Source organism: Amblyomma americanum, chromosome 6, assembly GCF_052857255.1.
Source record: "Amblyomma americanum isolate KBUSLIRL-KWMA chromosome 6, ASM5285725v1, whole genome shotgun sequence".
NCBI classification, from domain to species: domain Eukaryota; kingdom Metazoa; phylum Arthropoda; class Arachnida; order Ixodida; family Ixodidae; genus Amblyomma; species Amblyomma americanum.
In genome coordinates this window covers 14,575,745-14,590,465 of record NC_135502.1, presented here as the reverse complement: position 1 = coordinate 14,590,465, position 14,721 = coordinate 14,575,745, and the positions used below count along the sequence as shown (strand labels likewise).

General features: G+C 48.2%; 1 protein-coding gene across 1 annotated transcript; it reads left to right on the top strand.

Annotated features, from left to right (window-relative positions):
- Nucleotides 1-3,964: 3,964 nt before the first annotated feature.
- Nucleotides 3,965-11,746, top strand: LOC144136342 (cholinesterase-like). The gene is made up of 3 exons (XM_077668590.1): nt 3,965-4,088; nt 8,434-9,929; nt 10,613-11,746. The coding sequence occupies exons 2-3, from the start codon at nt 8,467-8,469 to the stop codon at nt 10,752-10,754; spliced, it is 1,605 nt and encodes a 534-aa protein (XP_077524716.1). The 5' UTR covers nt 3,965-4,088; nt 8,434-8,466; the 3' UTR covers nt 10,755-11,746.
- Nucleotides 11,747-14,721: the final 2,975 nt, after the last annotated feature.

Sequence of the window (14,721 nt, the reverse complement as noted above, 5' to 3'; positions counted from 1 at the left end):
ATTGCAAGTAAGCTGCAGCACAGCGCCAGGAGGGGTATGAGGACTCCCAGGGATCTATGAACGTAAGTAAATAATCACCTTCTGCATATATCGGAATTAAGCAATTACACTATCGCTACATACTCTTAAGGCGTCAGTGTCCCATCCAATTTTTGTCCCTTTTGTTACGCTCGCTTGCAGTATTACCACTTATAGTACCATTGATTACAGGCCCATTTTTGCTCGCTAAACGACGTGTTCTCTCTCTGTCCTTGAAAAAGTCTTCATTTCTACACATCTACAAACAACTCATAAGGGGGACAGAGGGAGCAACCGCTGACTCACAGCTGATGCTTTACTACAAGGAAAACAACATGTACACACCTAGAATCCAACAAGAAAAGTAAAATATGAATAAGCTTATCGTCACCGTCATTACTATCTGCCTGACTACGGCCAATGCAGGAAAAAAGGCCTTTCTCACATCTCTACAATTAACCCGGTCCTGTAGCCGGTGTGGCCACCTTATCCCCGCAAAATTCTTAGTCTCATTTGGCCACCTAACTGAAAAAACTTATAACCAAACTAAAAATCAATGCACGGGGCGGTTATTGCAAAGCCGATCAAATAATGAAAACTCAACGACACAGAAGTAATGAAAGGCTCATCGTAAGGAAGGCCGCTTTGCAATTGGCTGTACAGGAAAATTACGGAGGGCGCTTAAGACTGCTCACGTGCTGTGAAAGCAGAAGCATGTACGCGGGATGTTCGGCTGCGGCGGTGGCGTACTACTCTAATGCAGTGGGCAGCGAAGCTGATGTGTTCGCGCCGCACGAAGGGAAGTTGATGAAGACGACGACACCCAATCCCAGCGCGGGAGACTGGGAGTTTCCCCAGATTCCTCAATTTTTATTTATGAGCCACTAGAGATAAATAAGCCTGGATGACTTTTTCTCCTGCTTGGACATGCACCAAACCCTGACCAATCCCCCACCGTGGGTTTGTGCCATCGCTTATGAGGCAACAACAACGACAACAACGACTGGCCGTTTGGAGACTAGGGTGACGCAATGTATACGCTGCTAATGCAGGAACTAGTATGCGCATTTCGTGGTATGGAAGGCCTCTACAATCTCACTCTTAGGTTGACCAGGTGCGGTTTCACATTTCAGAGCAAGATGTCGCTAGAAGCTTCCCAAGCTCCTTTTACGTGTTACGATCGCATTGCCCGCTCCTTGTCCTCGTTTCAATGATTCACAGCGATGGCTTCTTTCTCTCCACCTTTCTCTGCGTCTTCGAGTTGAACTTTGATGTCAGTGATCTTGTCTGTCTCTTCGTATTTCGCAGAGACAAATACGAAAAGGGTTCAGCTCGCGGGCACCTGGCGCCTACCAAAAGGGATCGTTGTCAACGGTAAATACGCTAAGTATGCACAGCAGTACTGTAAATGCGGCCAGGCAAGTAAGAAAGCGGTAGGAACTGCAAAGCGTTGCCGTATCGGTTGTCCATGGCTGTACTCATTTGCCACAGCGGCGGTTAGCTCGGCGCGGTTAGTCGTTGACGTGCCCGAACGCGATAATTACGCAACCTCGAAGAGGGGAGCATACACACTAGCTATTTCGGCATCAGTAGAGGGAAAACCTTTCAGCCTTTGCTACGATGTGCGAGGACTTGGCGCCCCGCTCCGCTTGTTTGTTGCCGCGCCCGCCTTGAAAACACAAGCGAAGCCGCAACAAACTTTTTATACAGTCTGGTGGTCTGCGATCTGAACATGTGTGCTTGTTAGCGTGGAGCGGAGGGCTGCGATAACGGGTACCTCACGCTACGGCTGAATGATATTCTGTTCACTAACGCGCCTTTGCCGCGCTCCAAGTTCTTCGTTCATGATGAGAGTCAAATGGCAGTCCCTTCATGATCAAGTGCATCTTAGCATCTTAGCCAAGTACGTACATCTTAGCTCGACTGGCGGCACTCACACAGAGGAAGCTTTTTTTGCCGATCTTTCAGCTGGTTAGGTGGTCATTCGCACGAGACAAGAAGTTGATGGCGCTCACATCGTAGTTTGTGGAGATGTTAGCGTGGGGGCGCAAGCTCCCTGGCCGCCGGTGTATTCTCGAGAAATCCCATGTGCCATTTTGTGGTCAAGCGCGTAGCTCGAGCAATGCAGACCGGAGCACGAGGCAATAATCTCTCTAGACAAGCTGGCGGTCCGTCACAGTGAAATTAAAACATTATTGGAGTAGAGAGTACCATGTCTGAATCATCTAAACCGATCCGACGGAAGCTCTTCTATGGATTATTAAATAGTCCAAACTTAGCATTTCTCCTTGCAGATCTGTACAAGAAATGCGGTCATGACTAGTCTCACTGTATGAAAACTGTACGGCAGCTGAGGTAACGGGTAATGATGGCCAGCGATGTTAATATCGTTGAGCGCATCAGGGATTCGTCGTAGAAGACGCCGTAACAGTCAGCTTTGTTTTCCTAGGCTGGCGTCGCAAGCTGATTCTGGCGGATTTCGTTTTCAGTTAAAATACAAAGCTGCATAAACCAAAGCATTCATAGTTTTCCAATGTTGTCATGTGGCTTCGTGCGGGCGTTCAGTCCGGTTGTAACAATTTGTTGCACCCAGACTGATTATAGCAAGAAAATGCAGGTAGAGGGTAGAGTACGCCACCGGCAATATAGAAACCAAATGGCATTTTTCTTCATGGTACGTAGCGTTCACACTTGAGGGCCACAACACGGACCTCTGTTTCTTCCCACTGCAGCGACAAACCAGGAACAGGCTACAGACGGGCTTAGATGAAGCAAGCTGTTAGTGCGGACAACTTGCAACAAGAAAAAACCAACTCTGTGGAGGCACTCCCAGCTGACTATCTCAGCGTCTAGGAGAAGCGTCCCGGTGACACCATTCATTCGCGCGTTACTCAGGGGGCTGAAGCAGTCTGCTGGCCCCCAACTGCGCTTACTCTTTGTGCTATGTTGCGTGGACGTGTTGGAGCTTGTTGGAAGTGTCCAAGAGTCGCGTACGTCTCGAGACATAACAAATACAGTCCTTTCTTTATAGAAATTTCTTGCACTAACAGGTGTGGGCACTGTTGGACTCTCTACGCTCGTATTATTCGCATGAGAATGTCTGCGCCGACGAATCTACAACTCTTCTTTCGCGGGAGCAGTGCTTTGCAGTGCTTTGCAAAAATCCGCCGAGGCACACCTAACGAGCAGTTTAGCGTGCTTTTAGCCTGCACCCAAAAATTTCAGGGTGCGACTGCAGCCCACAAGAGGGTATCCACTGTTGACCTTGGGCACACCTTGACCGGCTTATATGGTGCGGGAAAGGTCACCGACGCCATGCTTATTGTCGACCCCTTTAAGGTTGTCAGACACACTACAAACGAGTGGCACCATCACTGGTTTACCGGTGTCCTCGGAGAACTAAGCTGTCCTGGTTCCACCGTAACTGACGGATTCTTCAACAGAACTTAGTGAGCACTGCCAGGCCTGGCATTTGTGCGTTTAGTGACTACCGTTCTGAGCAGGTCGAGGTCGGATAGTTGAAGTCTGGAAATTTGACGCTATTGCCGGGGTGTTCTATGGCATAATTTTAGTTCTGAGCACTTACAAAGACAACAAATAAGAGCGGCATTTTAATTTGTTTATTTGCTTTTAACAATATATTTAGTATATTTGTTTTCTTGTGAACTGAGTTGCACCTTGATTTCGAGATAATACTCGAAGCAGTAATCTGTCAAATCAAGAACTAAACGTGTGAAAGAGTGAAGGGCCGCGCTCTGCAGAATCCGCGCGCGACGCCCTCGGTCTCTTTCTAACGAGCTCAGTTCAGGGGAGGAGCTGCAAAGAAGCGCGTGAACCCGCGAGCCGTGTGAACTGGAGGGAAGAAAGCGCGAAGAGTGAGCGCCAGACGGGAGGATGCCATTCCTTGAGCAGAACCTGTTGGAGCAACAGTGGCGGCCTTGACGTCGGGGCGCGTCATGGCAGATAAAAATGCGTGGCGTTTGGCCAACGTTCACAATTCTGGCCCCTGACACTAGCGCTCCTGACGCTGCGTCGTGAAGGCGCCCGGGGAAGCAGGAGTTTTCTCATAGGTGAGATTGAAATGCTTTCTTTTTCTATCGGCTCCTCTGATGGGCAGCGTAGCCTTCAAAAGCGTCGGCAGTCTCCCACTACCAGTGTGCGCGGGCGCGCTCTTGTATATTTATGCCCAGAGGTGTTAACCGCGTTCAGTGGTATGGAAAAAGGCGCAATGTCGAGGGAGTGTCCTTTAAAGCGGTGAGCAAGTAGAGGCAACACAAATCCCGAAGACGGTAGCAGGGTAAAAGGGGAACTTGGAAAGTAAAGTGAATGGCTTCTCCGAGGCAACTCTTATCAGGGAGACGAACGCTTGTATTTTTCTCTTAAGTGACGCTGTAGTGTTATGTCGAATTATTTGGTCCTTTTTCTGCAAATCAACTACAGCTTTGGGATTCGCGGAAACGCAGAACTCTAGCTGCTGTGGTCAACGGATTTCTGGCTCAGTTTATGCGCTAATGAGGAAACAAAGCGCTATCACTGCGCTCGAGTGAGGTCTGTGTCCCACCACATTCGTGGTCCGAGGACCATTGTGCCGACCTCCTCTCGTGGGAGTGAAGATTTTTTTTGTTCAGCGGATGCTACCGGATCAGAATCCCGCATGCGGAGGTCGCCTGCAGAAAAAAAAAGACGTTGTGTGCCATTTGGGGCTTGGTAGCTTCATAATTTATTTTATTGCGAGCTGTAGCTTGTTAACGTTTGCGCTCGGCCTTGTGTATCTGGTGTCGATCGTGTAGTATGTTTTAGAAGTGTACAGTCAAACGTAACGTAAAGGTACTTCATCTATATAATTAAAGCGCGGCAAACGCAGGTACGTAAGAAAGACGGCGGAACAAGCGCTTGTCCGTCGTCTTTCTTACGTGCCTGTGTTTACCGCGCTTTATGTTTACAATGGATCACCGACTAGCCCGCATCCACACCGTATTTCATCTGCGCCGGTGTTATCTCAGCGTTGCTTGTCGAGCCTAAATATGAGCCAGAACCCACTGATTCAGAGTGCCAGGCAGCATCGCTTTTGTTTATTTTGACGTTTTGAACGCGTTGAAAATATCATGGATAACAATGAAACAGGGTTGCAAGTTTGGGTTTCTGTCACTTACACGCGCAACTTTCGAAGTTAATTGCAGCTTTTATTGAACAAAATTATGTTATTGCAGTGAGAGGTTCTGATTGCCTCAATTTTCGTAAATATAGTGACCTTGATATGGCCGGTCGTCAGCTCCGCACCCTTTTTTTTTTTTTTAAGTTTCGGAAGCCTCAGAATTCGCTATAGTGTAGCATATCGCGATGGAGACACAAATACCGGAAAACGAAGCAAAACGGAGCAAATCACTTAGTGGAAAAGTGTCACCGCTGGCAGCTGCAGAAACACGTGGTTTATAAAGCTCCCCTTGGGCATTGAACGTCAACGGAAGCGACGCATAAGAAGGCTTAGCGCTGTCAATAAAAGCGGCGCACAGACCTTGCGGGGGAGAAACCACCGCTTAATTGTCTGTCGAGAACAGTCAAACGCAAGCCCCTTAGCTAGGAGGGTTTTATGGTTCTGGATTCGAAAAGGCAGCCGTAACTTCTCTTTTTACGTAACTAGTTTCAGGTTTCAAATCATTACGCGCAGTAGGTTAAAGCGACGACTCGAATGCCTGCTTGTACAAGCTTTGCGCAAAGCTGTCTGTGTGTGTTTCAACACCGCGTCTTTCGACGAAGGGCGGGCAGGTCCGACGACCCACAAAGTGCGTGACCTCAGATTCTTCTTGAAAGTTGAGCAGAAGTTATGAAGTATGAATTAGTACAAATAAAGTAATGTTAAAAGAAGCTAAATAAATAAATTTATAAAAGTTGCGAGCTTCAGGTGACGCCTTTGAGAGTGGTGCCTGGCTTGGGAGCGTTCCCACCTTCAACTGCTGCACTGCGGAGAACACTTGTGAGATGTTGTCGCGTCTCTAAGGTGTTAAATGCCCTTGTAGTTTGCGCGAATAAATATTGGTTTTCTTCGAAAAAAGCAACGCTGAAGCAGTAACAAACGCAAATATGGCGCGTAACGAGTGACAAGGAAGCAGGACTGTGTTCTGCTTCCGTTCGGCTGCTCATGGGGCTTGATTTTTTACGTCTTTTCCTCTGATTTAAGCTTTCGTTGTGCATTTTCTCTGAATGAATAAGAAAACACACGCCTTAGACCTAACGTATCTCGAGTAGATTCAGTGATAGGTTTCGGACGTCCGCGGTTTTTCTACTGCTAGCCGAAGCCAGTGCGATGATATGCGCTCTCTCAGAATTAGCTCGCACCGAAGTGGAAGCCACCGCTGGCGCCAGGCAATCGGTGGCCGACGCTGTTCGCGCGCTATTATGGTGCGGAATGGTGCCGTTCTAAAGGCCGTGGATTATCGGACCGCGGTACACTACAAATCACTTGGCATCGGCCATTTATTGTCGCGTCATGAAGAGTCAGGGAGCAATCAACAACTGCGCCGGAGGAGGGCCCGAATATTCATTGCATGCCTGACACTTGCACGTGGAGCGAAGACAGTGACCGCCGCTCCAGGGCGCGGTGACAACACAGTCGCAAAGCCCGCTTCAGGAAGCAACCTGGCAGCGTAGCTGGCTGGATCAAATCAAAGGGCTGAACTGCGTCGCGACCGTTGAATTACAGGAATGAGCAAACAGCCATATACTAATGTATTTCGCTCCGCTTCTTAGTGTGGGTGCATCCGCGGGAGTCGGGGGGTCTCTCCACGATTATGAGGATGTTGATGCACATTTTATTTAATAAAGAGTTTTGCGCCCCCCAAACAGCTCCAGGGCTCCTACGGCCTCAGCTGTTTGATGCACCCGGTGAACCAGCCGTCTCCGATCCTCTAGGCTTTAGCAGCACAGCGCGTCCTCCCACTGCTCAGGCCTTAGGTTTCGGTGCTGCCCGCATGCTTTGGCAAGCCCACGTTGCGCGATAAAGTGTGGGGCGTTCCTCGCATAGCGGCCTCTTTTTGGGTATAGGGAATTAAGTGCGATTGGTTGGCCACTAAAATACGGCTTTCTTCGAAGATCTCCCAAGCAGGGACCGAGGGTATTTACGACTAATGGAAACCGATCAGTGGGGGCTTTCAGACATCTCGTTTGGTGCGGACACTGGCCGATTTAGAAGAGAAGCTACATTTGGTGCGGATCCGAGAGAATTCCTGACCGGCTAATTTGACCTGAGCTTTTAGCGACATAGTATTTTCGATTTTGTTGGTAGCGGCTGGCTACGCTCTTTACGCGTGTCGAGCTTGGAGCGGACCATCCTTAGGTTGGTCGAATAGACGAAGCGACTGCCTGGCGACGGCTTTGCTTTAATGCGGATGAGCGTGGCGGCACCGTCGCACGTCGCACGTCGTTGCAATTTACTCTTTCAAAGCTCTTTGGCTCCGCTTCTCGGTCGCGAAGCTGCGACCTTGGTGAAGTTTTTCTGAGCGCAGGCTCGGATGACATCTCTGTGCGGTCGAAGCACAAAACAACTACGCCCTCACAAGATCCGCACCACGTATGTCACGACATAATTTTGTGTTCGCAGACGAACGGCGTTCAACCGGCTCGCCTTGCCTTGTTCAGTTAGTGGTGTCAAAGTCCTCTTAAGGCTGGCTTATTAATTTGGTTAACTGAGTCTAAGAAGTTCCCTCTGCTTGCTCAGCTGGGGTATCGCAGGTGAAAGATGCCAACGAAAGCGTGAATTAACGCGGTACGAACCAAAAGACTTTGCATAAAATGAAACATTAATAAAAGAGAGAAAAAGAGATAAGAAATTTAACCGGAATAGTTGGTCACGAGAAAATTCCGAAATTGAGGTTTCAGCGAGACCTAGGCGAACTCTGCTTTATTCTACTGTTACAGTACTGCCCTCTTCCTAAGTGATAAGGACTCTAGGAACACCTCTATAAATGTTCTCTGGGCCATAAAAAGGCAAATACCCGGTTACGTAAATAGGACTAGTCATGGCGCCGAGATGGGACCTGCGTGCGATTTGGAAAGTTTCTTTGCTTCCTTGTGCGTAAATACCAGACTTGTGGTATCAGCGAGGCCGTGGTCACCCCTGCTTCACAGCAGTTGGACCAGCTCTCCGCACACTATTGCGCATGAAAACACGGTCAATGGCTCGATATATCAGACTTATGGAATTGTACGTCACATGACACAACTTCACAACTTGCCTGTGGTACCATTAAACGTTGATTGTTAACAAACGTCCAAGGAACCATTATGACATTTTGAGCGAGTGCTTTGTTATGCACACAGAGGTTGGCGCTTCTTCGTAGCTTTACGAGTGAACGAACCATTGAAAACGTAGTATACGATGCCTAATTATTTAAACGGCATCTTGTTATTGCTTTTCAGACAGGACGTGCATTGGGGGTCCTCATCGCCACAATGCTTCCCACACTGTTCGCCCTGAGCTTGCTTTGCTGCCTAGCATTGGCAGCTGAGCACAGTGCCAAAGCTTCGACGTCTCAAGGGCCGCTGTCCGGGAACATCGTAAATTTCAACGGAAAGAGCGTAGAGGAGTACCTGGGGATCCCTTATGCTCAACCGCCTGTGGGGAACCTCCGCTTCCGCAAGCCCGTTCCCCTCCAGTCGTGGAACGGAACGTACGACGCCACAAAGGCCAAGCATTCCTGCCACCAAAACTTGTACCCCGTCATTTTCATCATACCGACGGACCTCTCGGAGGACTGCCTGTACCTCAACGTGTGGACTCCGCGCAAGGACGGAGCTCTCAAGCCCGTCGTTGTGTGGATACACGGCGGCGCCTTCAAGTTCGGGTCTTCCCACGAGCGCTGGTACAACGGCGTGGCGCTTGCTGCCCTGAACGACGTCGTCGTCGTGACCCTCAACTACAGGCTGGGAATATTCGGGTTCTTGAATGCTGGCAACGACGAGGCTCCAGGAAACATGGGACTGTGGGATCAGAACGCAGCCCTCAAGTGGATCCAGCGCAACATCAAGGCCTTCGGCGGAGACCCACGCCTGGTCACGCTATTCGGAGAGAGCGCCGGGAGCATGAGCGTTCACGCGCATATGTTGTCTCCTCACAGTAAGGGGCTCTTCAGGAGGGGCTTCATGATGAGCGGCACGCTCGCTTTGAACTTTCCCGTGGAGAGTCCGTCCGTGAACGCGGAGAGGGGCAAAAAGGTGGCGCAGATGCTCGGGTGTGCCGCTGGGCCGCAAGATGACCTGAGCACCGTGCTGCAATGTCTCCGCACCAAGGACGCAGTGGAATTGCACAAGGCATCCGAGGAAGCAGCGCAGAACAAGATTTGCACTTTCTTCCCCACATCCGAGTCAGAGTTTCTTCCGGTGCTTCCGTCTCGGGCGTCTCCCAAGAAGGACTACGAGCCCCTGGACACGCTCATCAGCGTGACTGCTGACGAAGGAGCTTTCGCGGCTATTTTTCAACCGGACCAGAGGCTGCTGGAGCAGGATCTGTCTCAACTCGACGAGGCAGCTGTCAGGAAAAGCTACGAAACCCTTGCAAACATCTGGAGCCTGGGCAAGGCTATTCCCATAGGCAAGGCGTACATCGAAAAAGCGGCCCCTCATGGTAAACAGGCCATCAGGAAAGCCCTAATTGATTTTTCTGGAGACATTTATTTCAGATGTCAGACAATGGCGTTCAGCGAGAAGCACTCTGAAGGCGGTGGGAAGCTCTACGGATTCGTCTTTAGCTATCGGTCGGAGAAGTACGAGTTCCCCGAGTTCTTCGGGGTGCCTCACACAAGTGACATTCCATACTACATGGGGACCCCATTTTTGGACGTCGAGAAATACACCGATAAGGACAGAGTCATGAGCAGGAAAGCAATGGATATGCTCGTCTCGTTTGCCAGGACGGGGTAAGTTGGCTTAGGTCATTTGAAACTCTTGCAGTAACTGTGCAGCGCTAAATTTAAATCCACATCTTTCATGCACAGTTTTTCCCTCTACGAAACACCGCCCAATTTCGCACTTAGGTGCTAGGTACCGTTTCTCGTTTGTATTAGATTCTGACGAAAAAGAGAGTCGTTGCGGCGCATCTGCTTTATCGTAAGGAAATGAAGCGAATGGGAAAGTTGCAGAAGATGATCGCACCAAGTTCACGGCGAATGACTGGGCAGTTGTACCGTGACATGGCATAGAAAGTGAGTCCTTGAGAGTTGGCTTGCAGAAGAGAATTTGGGAGATGGTGTTGAGACGTAGTTGGGAGGGATGGTGCTATGCAATATTATAAATTCTAAAAATTTTTAAAATTTTAAATTTATTTCTCTAGGCAAGAAATGCGTCTTTCGGTGCCGTACAAACGCCAACATAGCCAGGAAGATCCTGAGAATCAGTTTTCGCTGAGAACAATAACCAGATGAAATTACCCTACGTGTCCCCTCGAAAGTTGAGCTCATCTGATTTTGATATAGCGAATACTTATGAGCAGAAAATCAATGTTTCCGGCATCGTGCCGTAGTTGTTCATAAACCTCTTTTTCGCGATAGCATCACGCTGTGCCCTTTTAGGTGAAAATTTCACGTGTGAATTTTATTTTCAGAGTGCCCAAGCATCCAGGTGGTCTCCCGTGGCCGCCATTCAGCAAGAAAAATCCGGTATACCAGTGGATTCAGCCCGGCAATTATTCGCATGTCAACGACTTGTCTGCAGGAAGATGTCAAGTGATCAAAGCGCAGCTATAAATTATTCTTCATGGCACGCTGTAGCCCTAATCACCAGTTCGATGCTTCGTTTCTTTCTTTCTTTTTTTTCTTAGACTCGGGTGATCCCGCTAGAGGTGGACCGTGAGGGTGAAAGGGCAATGAGAATGGGGCGCAGTGAATTAAAACCGTACTCTGAGGCCATGAATCGATGCCTCTAAAGTGGAAAGTGTGTATTTTGCCAGTATGCACCTCTGGGGCAAAAAGTTGGAGGCTAATGAAAATGCTTGAAATTAGAGGGACACTAAGAAAAATTGAAGTTGTCTTGCATCCACATATCCCCCCCTTTCAATGGGAAATATGGTATTTTCACTGAAGGGGTCGCCTTTATTAGCTAGAAATGATTAGAAAATGAAACACAGGTGTCGTCATAACCGGCAGTGTTTGCAACCGAACTCCGATGCGTCAGGACCGTTTTTCTGCGTGGATCCTGAGGCTAGACTATTTCACCATTCACTTTCAAACTGTGATCACGGCGTCCTCTTCGATCTCGACGTCTCTAGTCTGAATCGAGTAGGGGAGAAATTTATTAGTACTATTTTCTCAGGAATTAATGCGTCTTTAACTTGCTGGACAAACATCAGCATACTCAGGAAAGACCATAGAATAGATTTTCATTAACAAAAAAAAATGAATGAACGTTCATTCTTCGGCTAACGTAAAATTCCTGCTTGCCGAAATTTTGCCTGGCGGGCAAGGACTCCTTCAAGATAGTACAGCTAGTAAAAGTGTTTAGTGCAAAACATCACGAGCAAAATACGAGTGACCGCGTCAGACAAGACGCGCACAAATCGCCGTTTCTAATCCCAAAACTAAAACAACGGGCGTCATTACCGGACGCCAGAACTGGCGCATAAATCAGTCCAACCTGTCGGGCATGTCTTCGTGTGCGGCACTGCTCTTCGCCGGCAATGTTTTTTGTATCTTAGAGCCAATAAATACGCCAATTTCAGCTAAAAGAGGCTATTTGCGTATATAAAAGCGCCTCACAAAAGCCTGTCTTCGGCCATGTTTGTGCAGTCTGATCACTCTGTGCTCATATTGCTTTCATAGCAGCGCGCCGTTATTCAAAGTAGCGTTTCGCATACCTAGACTGAATATATAAGACTAATGGAAACGACCGAACAGCGTTAACAGGCGAAACGGTAGAGAATAGCTCAGACATATGCGCTGACACAGCGCATGTGTCTGTATACTGCTCTTCCGTTCCGTCTGTTAGCGCTGTTCAGCCGTTGCCATCAACATGCGCAAACCCACCCAATTAAGCCCTCGAACCCAATGACTTTGTCGTACTCAGCTTTGATGCATTTTGGTGAGACCGCAGTTAGTTGGTGCGAGGCCTTTCCTTCACTTGGTTGGGCCAAAATGTCGCCAGGATCTCTTTTGGCGTAGTGACCATATTGAAGTTCTCGCCAATTTCGTTCCGGCAGCAGGGACAATATTAAGTATTCTGCAGTGCGCTACTTTCGCGCATCGATCGGTAGTTTTGTGCACCACAGCGAAGATTCTAGCCGGGTTCGTTATTGACAGTCGGTCTGAGTAAATGCCGCGTTTCAAAAGCTAGCGTCAGGCGCCTGTCGATCGGATCAACGAGAAGATGGACTCCAAACAATTGTTGCCTCTGCCAGGTACGAACCAAAGGAATATGGAGACACTGCTCCTGTGAAGGTAACATAAACGGAAAGGGACAGGTGGTCTACTCAGAAGATCAGTAATAATAAATGCACACAATATATATTCATAGCGAGAAGGATATTATAATAAAAAAACATAAAAAATAACGAACAATGCCACAACTGAGACCAGCAGCCCGCCCTCTAGGAATTATGTCACTGCGCCCAAGTTTTTTTTTTTGGTTATTGTTTTTTTTGCATCGGGAAGCATTTTCGGCTTCGGGAAATTAAGCTGGCACTGCAATCTGTTGTCGATGCCATAATTCTTAACGTGATTTACTATACCCAATTCACAGAAGTGTCACGAGTCTCTTTGCATGTTTACCTTTTTACAGAACTTCTTCACCCTCATGAGATCGCGGCGTAGAAGTCTTAGAACCTCGTGCAACGTGCCGCAACTTTACAAAGTTCCAATGCTGCCTGTTGCTCTCTATGGGCGCGATGGTTTTTTTGTGTGCACATGTGTTGCAGATAGAACACTAACACTGGAGATGAAAGAAGTGTGCAATTTAATGAAAACTCAGAGGTCAACGGTAGCCGTCATTCTGGAACAGTAGCTACCTGCAAAGGCCCCGTGCAACGCACTGGCGTGGAACACGAGCTGGTTCGTGGCCGAAGTCGTCTTCGTTTTCGATACGGCGGACATGAACAGAGAGGGAGAGAAAAAAAAGGTGTAATGCATAGAACGTTTGGGTAGGCCCTCATTCCAGGAGCCCATTGGCTTTTGCTGCCGCTCTTGCCTAGTTCACCACCGAAAGCTAATCTCAAACGCTGGAGTAAATCCCTATAGCTTAATAGTGGTTCAGAATAATTAAGGCCCTGCGTATGTTGGGGGACCCGGGGTAATAGCGTGCGGGCCGCGGCGTGAGCGCTTTTGTTTCCAACATCCCCATGGAGTGTCCTGGAGTCCACATGACTGTAGATTTAAAGTATGTATCTTCTTTAGTTCTGACTATTCTGTTTGGGTGTCAACTAATCCTTCTTCTTGTATAGTTGTGACATGCAGTCTGGGAGTCCGTAATTACACAGGAGACCTTCCTGGAAACCATCGCCAAAGCTATCGCCGCTTCCTCAGCCTGGGCGATTCTCTGGCATCGAATTGATGCCCCATTAACTAATTTTCTTTGCGCATTTGTGCATGATATCGTTGATATCCCGTGGACCGGTCCTGTCGTGTCCACGTAAATTGCCTCTTTCATCGCGCCGTAGGTGATCACTCTGGGTTCGCAAAAATAACCCGCTCGTATTCACCATCTCTCCTCCGAGACAGAACATCTGCGAATGAATGTGCCTATTTGTGTCCGCAGACAAGGCTCCGTGCAGAAACGATAGTGACAGCGAAAAAGAACAAGCCAGTCGCTTTCCAACACGAGTCTCAAACCAGGGGGCACGCACTGAAAAGCAGTGGCGGGGCTGGTGGCAATCGAAGATCTCGTCGTTGCTGGGTGACTGCGCAGCCATCCGCTCCGTGCGCACACCGTCAGCTACGGTTAGGGTGCCTCGATGGGCAGAATACAGGCGCCCTAACTATACGGTGCATTTTAAACGCTTCTAACTTATAAATCTATAACAACAAATCGCTTCTTATTGTTGTGAGTTCCTCTTCCTTTTTACCTGTAGCGTGATCCTGCTAATGACGCTTTTACACATTCTGTCACATGCGCGATATTTTACTTTGTAACCGGTGCCTGTAGGCGCTGCTGTTTAAACCCGAATGAGGTTTTTACAGCCCGGCGATGTATTCGTGATAACAGATTTCCCATGGCAATAAAACATTATTATAAGTACCATATTTTTGACAGCCATTCGACTTTGCCACGAATATGTTCTTTGCATGCTCTGCGTAACTATAGTCAATTTAACTTACGTAAACAGTCGGTCATGTGGGCCTTTAAAAGACAACTAGATAACAGCGCGTGTGAGAAAATTAGAAAATAAGCACCATTTGATAACACCCCAGCAAAAATCAAGAAGAGGAAGTAGACATGGGTAGTGCATGCTGTGCGGATATTGCGTTGGATATTAAAGAGAAGCCCAAGTGGTGAGGCACCGCAGTCTGCTAAAGACCTCCGCGCAGTAAGCGCTGTTGTAATGAACCTGACAGCCAGAATCAAACTTGCTCTCAGACTTGAAGGTTTTATGTTCCTTCTTTATACAGAGGGATGCAAATGTTCTCTACTCTCAGTCATCAAGGCTTTGAGTTCGAAAGTGGTATAACTAAGTCGAACAAAAAGTAGGTAATAACAGCAGCAGAAAAATGGCAAACAATAGAAAAA

Excerpts from the sequence above, each read along its gene's own strand:
- LOC144136342 (XM_077668590.1), top strand. The coding sequence starts at position 8,467 with ATGCTTCCCACACTGTTCGCCCTGAGCTTGCTTTGCTGCCTAGCATTG. Across the intron at positions 9,930-10,612 it reads GTCTCGTTTGCCAGGACGGG|AGTGCCCAAGCATCCAGGTG; the intron begins GTAAGTTGGCTT and ends TTTTATTTTCAG.